Source organism: Vulpes vulpes, chromosome 8 (genome assembly GCF_048418805.1).
Source record: "Vulpes vulpes isolate BD-2025 chromosome 8, VulVul3, whole genome shotgun sequence".
NCBI lineage: Eukaryota > Metazoa > Chordata > Mammalia > Carnivora > Canidae > Vulpes > Vulpes vulpes.
Window position 1 is genome coordinate 96,938,636 of NC_132787.1, and position 18,884 is coordinate 96,957,519.

At 34.5% G+C, this 18,884-nt stretch overlaps 1 protein-coding gene across 4 annotated transcripts in view; it reads left to right on the plus strand.

Moving 5' to 3' along the window:
* The window catches only part of WDR35 (WD repeat domain 35), a 57,573-nt gene extending 40,061 nt beyond the window's left edge, over positions 1-17,512 (plus strand). For all 4 annotated transcript variants that reach the window (XM_026014934.2, XM_026014933.2, XM_026014935.2 and 1 more), the window contains 11 exons: positions 2,855-2,935; positions 5,318-5,454; positions 6,000-6,203; positions 7,142-7,288; positions 8,151-8,283; positions 10,204-10,314; positions 11,864-12,028; positions 12,904-13,044; positions 13,694-13,850; positions 16,041-16,281; positions 16,586-17,512. In XM_026014934.2, coding sequence (XP_025870719.2) covers positions 2,855-2,935; positions 5,318-5,454; positions 6,000-6,203; positions 7,142-7,288; positions 8,151-8,283; positions 10,204-10,314; positions 11,864-12,028; positions 12,904-13,044; positions 13,694-13,850; positions 16,041-16,281; positions 16,586-16,736 — 1,668 coding nt within the window. In that variant the 3' untranslated portion in view covers positions 16,737-17,512. The remainder of the gene's footprint in view (positions 1-2,854; positions 2,936-5,317; positions 5,455-5,999; positions 6,204-7,141; positions 7,289-8,150; positions 8,284-10,203; positions 10,315-11,863; positions 12,029-12,903; positions 13,045-13,693; positions 13,851-16,040; positions 16,282-16,585) is intronic.
* The last annotated feature ends 1,372 nt before the right edge of the window (positions 17,513-18,884 follow it).

Below are 18,884 nucleotides of genomic sequence, written 5' to 3' on the forward strand. Positions count from 1 at the left end.
TCTCTCTCATTGGTGCTATTTCATATTTGTATTCCTTTCATATCTCATATTTTTGTCACTCACCCTCTCATTTTTATACACCTCTTTACCAAACAAGGGGTTTCCACACTTTTGAATCCATACCTTCATGTATGCGTAATTATTTATTTAGAAGTTATATACATGTCCTACCACATTAATAAAAATATATTTTTGAATCATGTCCCTGAAATAGAAATTTTAAAAGAATGAGAAAAAAAAAACAGGAAGTAAACCTTATTTTAAAATGTCATAGTATTATGGTTCAGGCTACCTTTAGCTGATATCTCAGGCGTAATGCACACTTTATATAGAATATGGAATTATGGGATCCCTGGGTGGCGCAGTGGTTTAGCGCCTGCCTTTGGCCCAGGGCGTGATCCTGGAGACCCGGGATCGAATCCCACGTCGGGCTCCCGGTGCATGGAGCCTGCTTCTCCCTCTGCCTGTGTCTCTGCCTCTCTCTCTCTCTCTCTCTCTCTGTGTGACTATCATAAATAAATAAAAATTTTTTTTAAAAAAAATGGAATTATTAGTAAGTATAAGTCCCATGTTTCAAGTAGTCTTGATAATTTCCATTTTTTAACTGACTTTTTGTCAGACCTGATTAGACAACAATGGTTTTCACTCTGTGATGTGGTTAACCCTGGAATTTATGCTAGGAGTAAGAAGGGTGACTGCTTGCTCTCGCATTACCAATATTCTGCTAATTCACAGATTCTTTGCAGGAAGATTTTTAAACGACAGGTCCAATTTATGAAGATTAGCTAAAAATTATGTACTATAATCCTTAAGTCCTCTAAGTCTGTACAAACTTTGGTATGTCACAATATGCTAGAAGTGAGTGGATAAGCCCTTCACGATACCTGTTCTGTTGTCCACGTTGAGACCTTTTGAGTTATGTACTGAATAAGAGTATTTAATATAGTATAGATTGGTGAAGTTGTAAATACTTTCTTGATAAAAACAAACTTGTTATGCACTGCATAGGGGAATGTGTCCTGCTTTTGTCAGCCACTGGTCTAAAACTTCAGTTGAAACGTGGATGATACCTAGTGAATTTTGGAAAATAAAGAGAATTAGTTGAGATCCCTCAAGCAGAAGTTGACTTTTTAAAATCTGAATTACACAGATATTTGCATATTTACTTATGTGCCAATAATCATAGATTATTTTGGAAGCTCTTAATTTTTTATATCTCCTCCTACCTGTATTTTCTTCCTTTCTCTGTTTTTGGTGTAACTTTTTATCCACGCATTATCTTTTATGACTTTTTTTTGGCTACCTTGCTTTGTGTTTATCTAGCCAAAAATAAAACCATTTTCTAATGATAAACATTTTTATACAGGTATATTTAGATACATGTAGTATCAAAATAATTAAAGGGTACAAAAGGCCTCTATAAGAAATATGTCATTATATACTTTCTTTTTGAATTAAATTTGTTCTGATTCTCTCTGGATGTTCATTGCTCATAAAGACATATTATTTGCCTTTACATAGTACAATTTTTTTTAAGAAATAAATGGATTTTGTAAAATTTTCTCAATCAACAATTTTTACTTTTTTTTTTTTAAAGATATTTATTTATTTATTCATGAGAGACACAGAGAGAGGCAAAGAAATAGACAGAGGGAGAAGCAGGCTCCCTGTGGGGAGCCCAATATGGAACTCTATCCCAGGACCTGAGATCATGACCTCAGCCAAAGGGAGATGCTCAATCACTGAGCCACCCAGGTGCCCCCAATTTTTATTTTTTAAAAGAAAATAATCACCTTAAGACTCAATAAACACATATAATATGTATGTAAGAGCCCTAAACTTCGACATACTAAATGATTCAACTTTTACCTGTAATATCCATCTTTTTAGTATCTTCCTATTATAATTTTTGTAGTTTCTATCTATCATATGAAGAACTAAGTTTCAGAGTCATAAACTCAGTATGTTTTTCCTTTGGATTTTGCTTTCTGTTTCATGATATACACATAAACACATATTTTAAAAAATTACATTCTGGTATTATTTCCATTACTAGACATTATTTTATCCTTTCTACAGTGTTCTTTGGGGGTAGTAAGTATATTGAGAGTTTTTTTCTCTTTGTTTACATAGTATTTATACTTAACTTTTTCTACTACGGATTTAGGGCAGTTCACTTTACATTGTAGTTTGCGTTTACTACACTTGATTTCTATAAGCCTGCATAACACTAGGATAAGAGACAGACCTGTAACAGACTTGTGTATTTACAAATTGGCAAATTAAGTCTTCTTATATAGACAATCTATCAGGAATGCTCTCTGGTTAATGTTACAGAGGGTGGACTTTCAGTATGGTACTTAATTTCTTTGATATATGTACTTACATACAAATATAGTGCTTGTCAGGTAAATTTAAAATTAAATTTCCTGTTGCATTGCATGAATAAGAATTATCTAGTGGTATTGAGAAAAATTGGACTGATATTAGATGCTATTAGGGAAGTAATACTGATTACATAAGGTATAGTAATAGTAACGTGGCTATGTAAAGAGCATCTTTTTTTTTTTTTAAGAACGTCTTTATCTTTTAAAGATATGTACTGAAATAGCTAGGGGTGAAATGTCATAATGTCTATAAATTTACTTGATTTACTTTAAAATACTATAGCCAAAAAAATTGAAGCATATTTAGAAAAATGTTAATAACTATTTAGATGATGGGCATATAGCTGTTAATGACATTTTTTGTACTTTTCTGTTGGTTTGAAAATGTTGATAATAAAATATAAAATCACATACTAAAGGAAGGAAAATTTTGTTCAATTTAACATAACGTGTTTTTATCTTTAAAGGAGCCCATTCAGACTTCCGGATATATTTGTAACTTTGAGGATTTAGAAATTAAATCTGTCCTTTTGGATGAGATACTGAAGGTAATTCTTAAAAAACAATTGTATTTCTGTTGCTGGCTTGGCTGGATTTATTTTTTCACCAGGCAGTGTGGTGTCCCTGTTAGGAATGTGGATCGGCCCTGCTCTGTCACTTGTACCACTTTAGACAGGTTCCGTCACCTTTTTGAGCTTCATTTTCCTTTCTTGTTTATGAACCTCAATTTTTTGTCTCTAAAATATGGATAATAATAGAACCTATCTTACAGGATTGTTATTGTGTAAGGTAATGTGTAAAAAGCACTTACCACAGTGTTAGCTAGGATCAAGAACTCAAAAAATGATAGCTAGTTGTTTTTGTCATTGTTTTTATATTAATAACAGAGGTACTGAAATTTGACAGTTTACTTTAGTCTTCTGTAATTCTAGGGTAATTGAGTAACTTTTTGTTTGCAGGGCTACTGTCCTGTTTTTTTTCAGGCTTTATAAAATAATTCGTTTCTGATTTCAGATATCTTTTTGAACCTCTACTTTGGCCTTCCTTGACCAACTTTTGAGAATTTCTTTTCTAGGAATATATTGAAAACAGTTTTACCTTTGTTTTATACTTTTTCTCTGTACTTTACCCAGTTTTTTTGAATACTAGATTTTTATATTTCCAGAGTTAGTTGCAGTTAGTTGTAGCATGTTTTCATGTTTGGGTTTAATATGTAAATTGTACCCCTTTTGTTATAACTCACTTCTTTTTTTTCCCATGAGAAATTTCTTGGAGGATTAGAACAGGAGGAATGCAAAAGGAAAAAGAAGGAATTTATTAAATTTACATTTGCTAAAGTACCTCTCAAAGGAAGTGTTCATTTGTCATTTGTCATTATATATCATTGTTCATTTGTTGTTCCAACCATGCCTGGTACATATTGCACAGATGTCATTTTTAGATGAAGAAGGCTCTTAGTGAGTAAAATGATTTACCAAAAGTTCATCTGTTCATTGACTCAGGAAATGTTTACTGGCAGTCAGTAAGACACAGTTCCTGGCCTCAAGTAGAGGGGTTGGGAAGATAGACAAGAAATTCAGCAACTAGACAAGGGGTGGGGGTGCTGTCGTTCAGTTGGCAGATGTATCCCTTCAAAAGTCTGTAGTGAGAGAACATTGGGTCAGTTATGAGACTGTGAGTAATATGAATAGCACAACCAGGCATTGTGCTAAATGTTTGATGTGTGTTATTTAATCCTTACAACTCTAGGAAGTAAGTTTGAGTATTATCTTCATTTGTTCAGATGAAGAATCTGAGGCTTGGAGAGAGAAACTAATTTGCCAGTGACACCCAGTTAGCAGTAGGCAGAGACATGATTTGACTCCAAGCTGTCTGGCTTCAAAGGTGGTGTGTGTAATTGGTAGCGCTGGCAGAAATGAAGAAGGGAACGGTCATGGGGATGGTTGGCCTGGGTTATAAGAGGCCTTGTGTGTCTTCTGTGGAGTTTGGACTATATCCTGGACTCATTAGAGGCATAAAGCAGGAAAGTGACATGATTGGGTTTCTATTTGGAGAAGTTGGAGGGGGGTACAGCAGGTTTTAGAAAGTGTCACATAGCCAGTGAACATTGGAATTAGGATTTAAACTTAGGTCTGTTTGAATTCAAAACTTATGCTCTTTCCATACTACTTTCTACAGTGTGCCAGGGATTTCCCGGAGAATATTTTAGTTTCTACATGCATTGGTTTGGTTGCAGGGTGAGGAGGGGGCACACGCAACTCAGTTCTGGGAGCCATTACTGATTTTTCTAACTTTCTTGTATGTTCCACTTTTTTCCCTTGGAATATGTAGGATATTGGTGAGTTCATAATTACTATTTTCTTTCTTTGCCCATTAGCTAGCTCTTTCCTGCAAGGCTGGCCTTCAAAATTTTTTATTTTCTTTTGGAGGGGTCAGCTTGCAAAATTAAAAGAAAAGAGGTGATGAAAACTTGCTCTTTTTCTTTTATTTGCTTGTCTGCTGCCCAACAGCACCCGGAGCAACAGTTTCATTGCCCCTGGCAAGGAAAGAGGAGATTAAGGCATGAGGGGGTAGAGGCCGCCACACATGTGTTTTCTGCTCTGGTGGAAGCTACAGCACTTTGGGCGAGGAGAATAGCAGCTCCTGGGAACATGACATTTAAGCTGAGGGAAACAAGGCTGCATAATTTTAAGAGACCCCCTTCTTCCATCACTGCCCTATTCCCCAGGGCAGCCACATAGCCTCAGGAGGAGTGAAGCTGTGTTGTGAGTGTTTTCCAGACAACTCGGAAGACCCACACATTGGAGTAGCTTTTCTTCCCATTTTTGGATTATAACATGATGCGGTTGTTTGTGTGTGTGCGTTTTCCTGTAAAAAAGAAACACAACTCTAAAGGCAGCCATTTGACTTTTTTTTCATGTTACTTTTAGAATCCCGAACATCCGAACAAGGATTATATAATTAATTTTGAGATTCGGTCCTTGCGAGATAGTCGAGCATTGATTGAAAAGGTTGGAATTGAAGATGCATCTCAATTCATAGAGGATAATCCACACCCCCGACTTTGGTATTTAAAAATAAAAAATCTGGGGCGCCTGGGTGGCTCAGTTGGTTAAGTGTCTGCTTTCAGGCTCAGGTTATGATCCCAGAGTCCTGGGATGGAGCTGCATGTTGAGCTCCCTGCTCCCAGGGGTGAGCCTGCTTCTCTCTCTCCCTCTGTCTGCCAGTCCCCATGCTTGTACCCCCCCACCCCCGTGTCAAATAAATAAGTAAAATCTTTAAAATTAATTAATTAATTAATTAAATAAAATAAAAATCTTCCCCGAATGACTGGTATATGCTTTTAAAGTCTTAGCTCTATTGTTCCCCACTCTCGTGGTAGCCTTCGTGGGGGTAGACTTCCATTCTTGCTCTTCTTTTTAAATACAGAAATTCATTTCAGATTTGGAAGTACTCAAAATGAGCATAATATTAAGTGAAACGTGTATAAATATGTTAATGACTTCCCACCCTGTTTAACTGAAAAAAATTGGTATACTAATTGAATTCTGGTTCAAGACTTGTTTATCTCAGTAATTGCAATAAGCTTTTTTTTTTTTTTTTGTAATAAAGGCGTCTGCTGGCTGAAGCAGCTCTTCAGAAACTGGATTTGCACACTGCAGAGCAAGCATTTGTGCACTGCAAAGATTACCAAGGCATTAAGTTTGTGAAGCGTCTGGGCAATCTGCAGAGTGAGCCCATGAGGCAGGCCGAAGTTGCTGCCTACTTTGGCAGGTTTGAAGAGGCAGAAAGAATGTACCTTGATATGGACAGAAGGTAGGTAATGAAGGCCCAGGCCCCTGCTCTACTTTGGTGTTGGTGATTTTTTTTGTACAAACGAGGAAGGTACAGTAGACTAAATAAATGTATCCTACCATTTCTTTAGAAGTTAATTTCAGTTTTGATTGCTAGCTGGATATTCCAAACGTCCCTTATTAATTTACATTTTATAATTCGGAAGCAGTTTTCTTTTCTGTTTTTATATATATTATTGGCTGGCCATGGGAGACTTTTTCATTTGGTCAGAAAAAAACATAAGACTACAGAGAATGGGGGCTTTTATCCTTTATGCAGCTCAATATTTGGGTTTTCTTTTTTGGTTTAGGCCTTTATTTTTTGTTGTCAAGGAACATGAAATAAAAATGGTATTTAGGGATTGATTTTTATTCTTTATGTTCATTTTGGATTTATATAAAATAATGTATGAACTTCATTTTAGAGATTTATTTTTATTCTTTATGTTCATTTTAGATTTATATAAAATAATGTATGGACTTCATTTCTTCTAATTTTTGTCAATATTACTTGTACTTCCAGGAGTCCCGACTATAGCTTCAGCCCTGAAAAGAAAGATAAAACCAAATTTGTTTATATGTGTGCTTTTTATATTTTTTGTTTTGTGCTTTTACATTTGTGCTTTTTATATTTTTTGTTTATATGTGTCTAAGAAATTGATGAAAAGAAGTTATTATTATTTAAATCATTATTTTGCTAAGAAAATTGGAATCTAGGAAAATAAAAGGAAATTACTTCTTTTTCCCTATTTCAGATTTTCCTCATTGTTTCCTTCCTGATTAAGTTTCTAAAATGTTTGGAGAGGTACCTTGTCTGTCAGTTCACTGCTGTGTTTTCTAGTACCCTAGAATTGAACCTAGCATGTGGTAGACAGTTGATAAATATTTCTCAGATGAATGAATAAATGCTGTCATTTGCAGAGATCTTGCTATTGGCCTCCGGCTGAAATTGGGAGATTGGTTTAGAGTACTCCAGCTCCTGAAAACTGGATCTGGTGATGCAGATGACAGTCTCCTAGAACAAGCCCACAATGCCATTGGAGACTACTTTGCTGATAGACAAAAATGGTAGGTAGCCTATGTGGACCACCTCTTCTATTCATGTGGCACTTAATATGGTAGCTGCCTGAGTAATTCCCTATGACACAGTGCTGGGGAAATTGAAGGCCATCCTCCTGGATCCTAAAATTCAAACGCCTTTAGATTCACATTAGAGAGCAAGAAATCCTTAGATAAGTATTGTAAAACTTTGGAGTTTCCAGACTTACAGGACATGTGCTTAGCTCCAGGCAGCTTTCTACTGTTTTAGACCACAGTGTGCATTTCAAAGACATTTTATGATTTATTTCTGAAAAAGTTAAAACAAAATTTTATATTTGCTTGTTTTATTATAGATTATTTTCAGAAATCATTGGCTTTTATTCTTAAGTTTTCATTTTGATCAGTATGCTTATTTATTTACCTCAGGGTTGGAAGTAAAATATATCAGATTACAACAATATTTCTTATGAATATCCAAATAATGGGGGCACCTGGGTGGCTCGGTTGGTTAAGTTTCTGCCTTGGGCCTGGTTAAGTGTCTCCCAGGGTCCTGGGATTGAGTCCTGCATCAGGCTCTCTGCTCTCCCTCTGCCTGCTACTCCCTCCCTTGCTCATATTCTCTCTATTTCTGACAAATAAATAAATAAAAATCTTTAAAATAAAAAAAATATCCAAAGAATGTTGTAACTAAAATATGCTTCACGGTCTTGAGATTCCCCCCTCCCCCCAATTTATATATGCTTCAAAGACACACTGTAACTGAAGATGGTAACTAGAGTAATACGAGTAATACTAGGAATTCTAATGAAGGAATGTTTTTGGTGAAAGTGCTTATTTATCAGGAGATTGACATTATTTTTAAGTTATTGCTTTCTAAAATTTTCCATAGGTTGAATGCTGTACAGTATTATGTACAAGGCCGGAACCAGGAACGTCTAGCTGAATGTTATTATATGTTGGAAGATTATGACGGATTGGAGAATCTTGCCAGTTCACTTCCGGAAAACCACAAGTTGCTTCCAGTGGGTATTACAAATGTTAGGTTTTAGAGTTATTAGATTATTTTATAAGGTTTTTATGTTATAGTCAGGAAGTATCCTCTGCCACAAAGAAAATTTAAAATGAATCTATAATCTTATAGTTTCTTTGATGTGGGATGATACTTTTAATTGTTAAAACAATATGTCAGTGACAGAATGCTTGAAAATGGAGGGAAAATTAGTCATATTCCCACTACTTTAATATGTTCACAATGTATGGTAGTCTTGTCAGTTTTATAAAATTGCTTTTAAAGTTAGCTGAACACATGAAATATTTCCAGTTAAAATGATAACTTATCAGATATTTGCTTCAAAATGATCCAAGCTGGGTCTGGGGATTAGAGTGTCTGTATGTATTTGAAATTTGCTGTAACAAAAGTTTAAAAAGATAGCTTGACTTTTATTAGGCTATTTTTCCCTCCTTTTTTGAGGTTATATTAACAAAGTATTAATATTAAAAAAGAGAAAAAGCAGAGTTCTCTGGAACTTTGTTTTGAATGTTCTTTTTAAGTGTCTTAATTATTGAATGATGTTAATGAGTTTATATATTTTTTGTCTTATCTAAAATGTAAATCAGAGTTGTATAATATCAGTTCTACCACAAAAATTTTGTCAATTCACAGATGAATGAATAGAATTCTGATAATTCGGTTTTCTCTATTGTGAATTAGAGCAGTTTTCCCTGTAATAATGGCATTTTCATGTACCTTTATTTTCAATCTTGTTTTTTCTTGAGTAGGAGAGAAACTGAAATTATTTTTAATCCTGGGTATTGGGACAGGTTACCCTACATTAATGTCATCTGTTAGGTGTGTCTGATGATGCAGAAAATAATGTTGCTATAGGATATCCAGAATAGTATTGTTGCTGAGTAAATACTAAGCAAAAGTAAATACTAATTATAGCTATAATAATTAATTAAAGTGATTAAAACTTTTTAGTAGTGTAAACTTTAAATCAAATTTTTGGAGGAGTTTTTAATAATATGGTAAAATGTACCTAATATTTAAGTAGGAAATTCAGGGTACAGACTATATATAATATGACAATACATACACCAACTCATACATACATAAAGATTCATAGAACAAAGACATTAGGAAATTACATCAGACTATTGAGATAAATTTCCTGTGGGTAGTAAGATTATCAGTAACTTTACATTTTTGTGCTTTCTAACTTTTTCTTTTTTACCATTAGAATGTGTTACTTTATAACCAGAAAAATACAAATAGTTGAGTCCAAAATGTACTTTTATGGTTTTCCCAAAATACTTTCAAAGTAAGAGTGGGGAGAGGAAAGCTTTGGCCAAATAGATATTCAGAAAGAAAAAGAAAATAGATTTTTTTCAAAATGAAGAGAAAGCCGGATGGGTATGGTCTGTTTTGCTGTGGTTCTCCCTTCTCACCACCACCCTGCAAGGCAGCTCTGTCTTGGATCTAGCTTCCTGAACTCAGGAATGGCCAGCTTGTCTGGGGGCATTTCTTTAGAGAGGTATGCGAGAGCTTTGTGAATGTGAGATTTCCCCTAGGCCTCTAACAATGACCATTGATTATACCATCAGTTGCCTTAAATGTTTCTTTTACACACTAGTCTGGGGTTTGTTTCAGAACTTGACAATTCTGTAAAGTTGCTACTATACTGAGAGAAGAAAAGAGCACAATGTGTTCAGGACCTGGTTAAAAATCAGATCTGTGAGCCAGTGAAACACTGGTTTTATAGAAAGTGATGCCTTAGCATCCTTTCTGGTTTGTAGCCTCTGTCCCTGTGTATGTTTCAACGAAAAATGACTGTAACCACCAGTAAATTTAATATTCCTGTGTCCCTATGGAGTTTTGTAAATGAAAATAAAAGTGATTTCCTTGGTCCGTGAAATCTGATAGTATTGTTCTGTCCTTACAGGAAATAGCACAGATGTTTGTGAGGGTTGGAATGTGTGAACAAGCGGTAACTGCATTTTTGAAATGTAATCAACCAAAGGCAGCAGTAGATACCTGTGTCCATCTCAACCAAGTAAGGAACTGAAAATTAAAGTCTCTATTCATCCTTTTAGGCTGTTGCCAGTATAGGCTTGAGGTGAATTTTGTGAAAGGAGCTAGATACTCCTGAGGACCTAGAAAATGTTGGCGTTTGCGCTTACCTCCTAAAGTGCTACCATTAAGAGTGACCCGCTCATAACTAACTCAATATGAGGACAAACCCTGTGCTTCTAGTCTGGCAAGTTTATGTCTGGAAGTAATTTCAGAATTTTCTGTATTTTATTAGGGTTTTGTTTCCAAAGAAGGACTAGTTAATGGTCATTGCAAGAGGAAGGAATTGAGTTACCTTATCAATATTTATTTTGGCAAATCTATTTTCCTGTCTCTTTATAGAAAATATATATTTGATATTTTTAAGAGCTGGGATTTAACTAAAATAAAGTGCAGAATTGTGGAAATTGTTGAATATCAATGTATTCCTTCAAGTATTTTCTTAAGTATTTTTTAAAAAGATTTTATTTATTTATTTGAGAGAGAGAGAGCACAAGCAGGGGGAGAGGCAGAGGCAGAGGGAGAAGCAGGTTCCCCACTGAGCAGGGAGCTGGACGCAGGCTCCTCCCAGGACCCCTGGATCATGACCCGAGCCCAAGAGAGACACTTAACTGACTGAGCCACCAAGTGCCCCCTTTTGAAGTATTTTATAAAGCTCCATTTGCCTTTTATTTTATTATTTTTAAAGGCTTTATTTATTTATTTATTTATTTATTCATTCATTCATTCATTCATGATAGACACGGTGGGGGGGGGGGGGCGGCAGAGACACAGGCAGAGGGAGAAGCAGGCCCCATGCAGGGAGCCCGATGTGGGACTCGATCCCAGGATTCCAGGATCATGCCCTGGGATGAAGGAAGGCGCTTAAACCGCTGAGCCACCCAGGCTGCCCTCCGTTTGCTTTTTAAAAATAACTTTTAAATGTTAAATCTGATAGGACATTTTCTTTTTTTTTTTTTAATTAATTTTTATTGGTGTTCAATTTACCAACATACAGAAAAACACCCAGTGCTCATCCCGTCAAGTGTCCACCTCAGTGCCCGTCACCCATTCCCCTCCAACACCCGCCCTCCTCCCCTTCCACCACCCCTAGTTCGTTTCCCCGAGTTAGGAGTCTTTATGTTCTGTCTCCCTTCCTGATATTTCCCAACATTTCTTTTCCCTTTGATAGGACATTTTCTTAACTGAAATTGCATATTTTCTTTTACTATAAGCAAATGTAGCTTTTTCTCAATCTTTGCTGGTGCAAAAGTGAATTAAAATATTGTGATTATAAACGTTGAGGCTTTCCTTTTCTGATATACTTCTTAAGCAAATTAAAGGCTTAGATCATTTAATCATTTTGACACGTTTAACTTATAAGACATAATTGCTCTTATTTTAATTAGTTATTTAAAAAATATATACCAGTTTTTTATTTTGATGTAGTGTTATTTATTACTATAAACCGAAAGCTTTATTGTATGAATTTTATGACATATGTGACTTTAAATGTTTGGGTAACTGAATGGTAGGTATATTTTTCCCCTTAGTGGAACAAAGCTGTTGAATTGGCTAAAAATCATAGTATGAAAGAAATTGGATCCTTGTTAGCGAGGTATGCGTCTCATTTATTGGAAAAGAATAAAACTCTTGATGCCATAGAACTCTATCGGAAAGCTAATTACTTTTATGATGCTGCTAAACTGATGTTTAAGGTAATATAATAATCTTGGTGAGTATTTGGTATGTTCTAGTTACTACCAATGTTCTCTTGTGACTAAAGAACACGTTTTCCATTTTCTTTGAAAACAAATACTTGTTATAGCAAAATCCCTCTGGTTTTATTAGTACTATAATTGTGCATTATCTTAGTATTATTACCTTTTACTAAAAAGGCTGTTTATTAGTGTTAGCACCTTATTGATACCTAAACAATTGAATGTTTACTTAATACTGAAGTTAGCAAAGAATTATAGAATTTTCAGGGACCATAAATTCCCTTAACTGGGAATTAAATCCTGTTGATAATAGAATTTTGAATCCTTTTAAATGTATACATTTTAAAGACATGACATTTTTTCATAATATGCATTTGGAAGGAAGATGAGCAGTACGGTATTGATGTATGCAAAATTTACATCCTATTCTATTTTTTTTGCCATTTGACTTAATGAAACAGGAAAAATTCCCCTCAGTCTTCTAAATAAATCTTTATTTCTTGTGGCTGTACCATGTTAAAGTCCTGTTATTTCAGTGTACTTGGAACATCATTTTAAAAATCTTCCTTATAGAAAATGCTACCTCTTCAGTGAAACCTCTCTTCATTGTGACTTAATTATTTAAGAGCATTTGTGATTTTTCTGGGATTGTTACAAGTTGTAACGCTGTGGCTAAATGCTAAGGGAAGAATAGAGGCCTTATAAACTAAGGAAAAGAAAATGAGTTTTAAAATATTTATCATAAATGAGTGGTGTTTATGTTCCATCCTACTGGTTTTCTCTTTTTTTATTTAAAGACCAAATTTCAGAAATGATTGTACAAATATAATTTGATTAAGGAATGTCTTCCCAAATTCTTTTAATATTTAAAGATCGCAGATGAAGAGGCAAAGAAAAGAACTAAACCTTTACGTGTCAAGAAGTTGTATGTCCTATCAGCTTTACTCATAGAGCAATACCACGAGCAAATGAAAAATGCCCAAAGAGGAAAAGTTAAAGGAAAGAGCTCAGAGGTAAGGCAGAAGAACATTCTAGAACATGAAATCATCGGATACGTTTAAGAGAAGAAAAAAAAAACAACTATCAAACTTCTCATTAGGGACAGACCATTTAATTTGCTTGTTTGCATTTATATTTTTAGAGGGGGGAAAGGAACGACTGACTTGGAATTAGTACTCACACTGAGAAATTTCCACATATAAATGCTGAGAATTTTTTCTGCAAGACTAATCTGTAGCCTTTGCTTTAATTTTTTTATGTGGTAAATCATTTCTAGCCAGTGAGTTTTAGAAACTTCTCTAGAATATGTATATTATTTTATATGTAAATGAATCTCTTATTAACTTAAAGTTTATACTCAGTTCTCTTTTAAAATTTGACCACACCATGGATCACAATGTATTATGTGTCAGATCACGAGGTCCACTTTTACCATCTTGTAATTTTGTCAATTATACCTCAGTAAAGCTGAAAGAAATTTTTGATTATACTGGATTAAAAAATTATGAATTCTAATGGAGAGATTAAATCAGTAGTGACAGTTTTGTCATGATAAAATCAGCTTACTTGGATATTTTAATGTCTAACCAAATCAGAAGCTATCTTCACTGGAATGCCTCTCATGGTTATGCTGACAAAAATGTGGTTCTGCTTGACTCATAGGCTACTTCTGCTTTGGCTGGTTTGTTGGAGGAGGAAGTTCTATCCACAACTAGTCGTTTCACAGATAATGCTTGGAGAGGGGCTGAGGCTTACCACTTCTTTATACTTGCACAGAGGCAGCTGTATCAGGGATATGTTGACACCGCCCTCAAGACAGGTGGGCATATGACCTAATGTATATAATATGTCTAAAAATGATAAATAATAATGTATATAACATGTCTAAAAATGATAAATTGAATGCCCATATATTAATTTTGATAACACTTTTATCTATGGGTTTATTTTCATGTTTGAGATTTGCTGTTTGCAGTTTGTTTTATTCCCCTTTTTGAAGCTCTTAATTTTTTTTAATACACAGAAAGTAATAATTATGGTTCACATTAAAATCAGAAGTTTGAGATAAGCAAAAGAAACATCTATAGCATTCACTATTCTGTTCATCCAAAGTCACTCAATAGCTCAGTCCATATGCTTTTGAATATATATATATATATATATATAAATTTGTTTTTTTATGATATCAGGAGTATAACAGACCATACCTTTATGTCGTTTTTGAAAAACGATATGTTGTAAAATATTTTCATATTAATAGATCTTTCCATAGCATTAAACTTGTTTTTAATAAAATGACACTTATGTTAAAAAATGAAATTTATGCAACAATTTAAATCAAAACCAAAAAAATACAAAGAAAAAGGTAAAATAATCTAATAACTTGTAAAATAATCTTATAACTCAGAAGTAATGATTACTAACATTTGGGTGAACTTTCTTATAGACATTTCTCCATGTCTACAAAATTGTAGACAGTTTTCCTTAAAATAATATCTTACAGTATATGTTGTTCAAGAGCTTGCTTTATACTCTATGATGTATATTGCAGTCATGTTTCCATTTTGACAAACATATCTGTGGTACCATTTGTATTAACAAGGGGACTGTAAAGGTTTTTTCTAATTGGTTATTAGTTATACATTAGAATCAGTTTTATTTTTGTATGTTTATAACTGACCTTCATTTAATTTTAACTGATTAATATGTGGTATAAATTATGAAGTTATGTTTTAAAATGGTTGGGTTAGGGCAGCCCCGGTGGCTCAGCGGTTTAGCGCCGCCTTCAGCCCAGGGTGTGATCCTGGAGAACTGGGATCGAGTCCCATGTCGGGCTCCCTGCATGGAGCCTGCTTCTCCCTCTGCCTGTCTCTGCCTCTCTCTCTCTCTCTCTCTCTCTCTCTCTCTCTCTCTCTCTCTCCTCCCTCTCTCTCGCCGTGTCTTTCACGAATAAATAAATAAAATGTTTAAAAAATAAAATGGTTGGATTATATATAACTTATACACAATTTCTAGACTCATAAGGCAAGTTAGAACTTCTTTTTTTTTTTTTTAGAACTTTTTTTTTTAAGATTTTTAAAAATCTATTTATTCATGAGAGACACAGAGAGAGAGGAAGAGACACAGGCAGAGGGAGAAGCAGGCTCCATGCAGGGAGCCTGACGTGGGACTTGATCCCGGGTCTCCAGGACCATGCCCTGGGCTGAAGGCAGTGCCAAACTGCTGAGCCACCCGGGCTGCCCAGCAAATTAGAACTTTAACTTGAGAGTTTTCACCTACTAGATGAAGAAATCCATATACAATCTATTAATTCTACAGTACATTTTAAAGAAAGACTAGATCTCTAGTATAGAACAAGTGAAAATAAGATATGGTAGCTAAGTTTATTTTATTTATTTATTTATTTTTTTGGTAGCTAAGTTTAAATGGTCTGAACTTAGAGTTCTTTGTCACTTCTTTTTTCTTTCTTTTTTTTTTTTTGTCACTTCTTTTTTCTCAAAGTTCTGTTGTTTCGGTGAGACAAACAAAAAAAATGTGTTCAAAGAAATGCAAAGAAAAAAACATAATTTCATACTGCTTTGCTTTTTTACCAAAAAGAAACATGATGTTATCTTGAAAATTATGACTAGCAGTATAATACTAATTTACTTTTTCTGGATTGCCACAGAAATTTCTAATGTATTTATGTGAAACAAAGGATATGTGTTTTGATAACAATTTTTATTTTTTTGTCTGTGTGTGTATTTCTAACTGGCACAGCATGTACATCATTTGGTGGTAGCTATTTTTGTGGCACCTGGGCTGTTGGCTAGTTTTACAGAACTGTGAGATCACGTAACTTACTTCCTTACTTCCTTCTACCAGCACTTGGATCGCCCACCATTGTTTTCTTTAAGTTTATAAAAGTTCATGTAGGTTAAACTAAAACAGCATAACACAGATTCTTTTCCATGCATGATCATGATACTATGATTACTTTTCAAAATCTGAACTGTCCTCTTTTTCTTAGCTCTTCACCTGAGAGACTATGAAGACATCATCCCTGCTGTTGAGATCTACTCTCTGTTAGCAATCTGTGCCTGTGCCAGCAGAGCTTTTGGTACTTGCTCAAAAGCCTTTATTAAACTTGAATCTTTAGAGACCCTCAGTTCAGAGCAAAAACAGCAATATGAAGACCTTGCTTTAGAAATCTTCACAAAACATACTCCAAAAGATAATAGAAAATCTGAATTGGACAGCCTTCTTGAAGGGTAGGTGGATTGTAACTAATATATATCATTCACTTATTAAAAGCTGGGATTTCTAGAAGTGTAATAGTGTGATATAATTATTTAGGCACTTAATTTTAAAGTAACTTACTTATTTTATTTAGTGTATTAATGTTTTATTTTCTCATTGTAAGGAAAGTTTTTAATTGAAAGTTGCCTTGAGGTGTTTTAAAATAGTTTATTTTTTATTAATAAATAGTTTAATTATGTATAATACATAGTGTAATAAATAGTTTAAGTAATTAGAAGTTTTAAAGTATAATTTTTTTCCTTTTTGCTTTTACAGAGGGGAAGGGAAACTGCCAACATGTGTTGCCACGGGAAGCCCGATCACTGAATATCAATTCTGGATGTGCAGTGTGTGCAAGCACTGTGTGTTGGCTCAGGAAATTAGCAACTACAACTTCTGTCCCTTGTGCCATAGTTCAGTGGCATAAAGAAATGACAAATTGCATATAACTGTAAAATATATGTAACATATATATATATATATATAGATAGCTATAACTGTATATATAATGAGGTTGATTCCCATACATTTTATATGAAAATTGGTATCATTATTTCGTAGTAGTATATTTACACAAAATTATATGTATAAATTATGTACAGATAATGTCTCATATATATACATGTATATTATGTATACATATAATTTTTTGTAAAAATACAAATGTGGAATAATAATGCTGATTTTCATATAAAACATGGAAATCAACCTTATTTCCTTTCTGTTATGATTACATAATACTATGATAATATTCCAAACGAGAAATTTTTCTCACAGTTTCAAGGTTACTAATTCATTAAAAACTTTGAGGGGAGGAGGTAGGAGAAGCCTGGGAAATGGGGCAAAGGTGAATCTAGGGAATTGACATAACCTGTATTAGAAGGCGGTTAAACAATTGTTACAGTTAAATGAGCTCTGTTGCTAGCTGTGTTTCATTAAATAAGCATAGAATGTCTTCTGTATTTTATTTTCAGAAGTGAGAAGGCATTTTAAGATATTTTTTATAATTTGAATTATTTCAAATAGCCTTATTTTTATATAGCTTTTCCTTTTTTATCTACCCTTTTAGTCTCATCTGTGAGATGGCATTTAGTAGAAAACTTGGCTTTATTTATAATGATAAAATTTATACAACAATATCCATTTTGTAGTTATAGTTTTAATTGAAACATTGTCAATAAGCAGAGATCTTCATTTAAACAACTCTAAGGTATGGAGAATGATTCTTTCTAGATAATGCATGTGTTTTGACTTATCATTAATTAAAAAAGAAAAAATTATAACCAGCAATGGGTATTTTCTTACCTGTTTTATGTAGCTAATAGTGTTCTCCACTTTATTCCCATGAACTGTGTCCTTTCATTTTGCAGCTGCAGGCCAGACTCTAGCACTGTGTTACCACGATTACTTGCTCAGGTTTGGCTGATGTTTATTAGAGGTAATAAAGGGACATATGTCACATTGGTATTGCAGCTGTGATACATAGGTTAGTCACCTCTCTCAAAGTGCTATATTTTCAGTGCTTTAGAGACAAACCTGTTGCAGATTGAGAGTAGTGAGCTCTGAGAAAAGGTTTAGAGCCTACATGAGCTTACAGTAGCAGGCTCATATGCTTAAATAAAATGAGAGGACCAGAAGTCTTAGAAGTTTCTGTCTGGGTTTAAGGGCCTTGTTGGAAGTTACTGTGATACACTGTTAGTCTCCAAATGTACTACCAAGCAAGCCATTCCAGAAGTCATGGAACAGGAAGGGGTACAGACCAATGAGGATGCTTTAAATCACGCGGTTTATTGAATCAATTTGAAATACACAGCGAGGAATAGGAGAAAGCGATTGGGCAGTTATTAGGGTAGTGTCAGTGGGGTAGAAAGATTATAGTACCAGGATCCTGGGCTATGTTCTGTTCTCATGTCCTGACTCCCATTTGCCCAATCAGCTTCCCCCTGATAGTATGATTATAAAGATAGTATGGGCCAGAGCCGAGGTTTGAGCCAAGTGACACAGTCACATGGAATGTGCCTAAAGCTAGTGATGGACACTTGCTGTATAGAAGGGGGTATTGCACACCAGGTCAGAACATAGGTTGCCAATTAGTTGGCTGAACAGTCATGGATTTGATTGTATTTCTTGGGCAGAGGACTGACCAGAGTGTCACCAATGGGTAATTGAATCAAGATATCACACATATTGAACAATTTACAAGTCTCTTGCATATTTAGTGTGTCATGAATAGTACGTTGGTTGCCTTTTGTACTCCTAGTGCCTCTTTAATATGAGGTATGATCATACATATATGCTCTATTAACTTTGTCTAATACACCTCATAAGTCACCTACTTATTTAACAGTTTCATCTGATTTGTTTTCTTCTATGACTAGAATAGAATGTTCTTCCAAATCAGAAAATTACATACTATCAAAAAGCTCAACCCTAGGGAATGTATCTCTTCTTGAGCTTAATTACATCTTTTTTTAAGAAAAAATTCATTTGTTTATTTGAGAGAGAAAGAGAGGGAGAGAGCACGAGCAAGAGGGGCAGAGGGAAGGGGACAGAGAGTCTCAAGCATACTGCATGC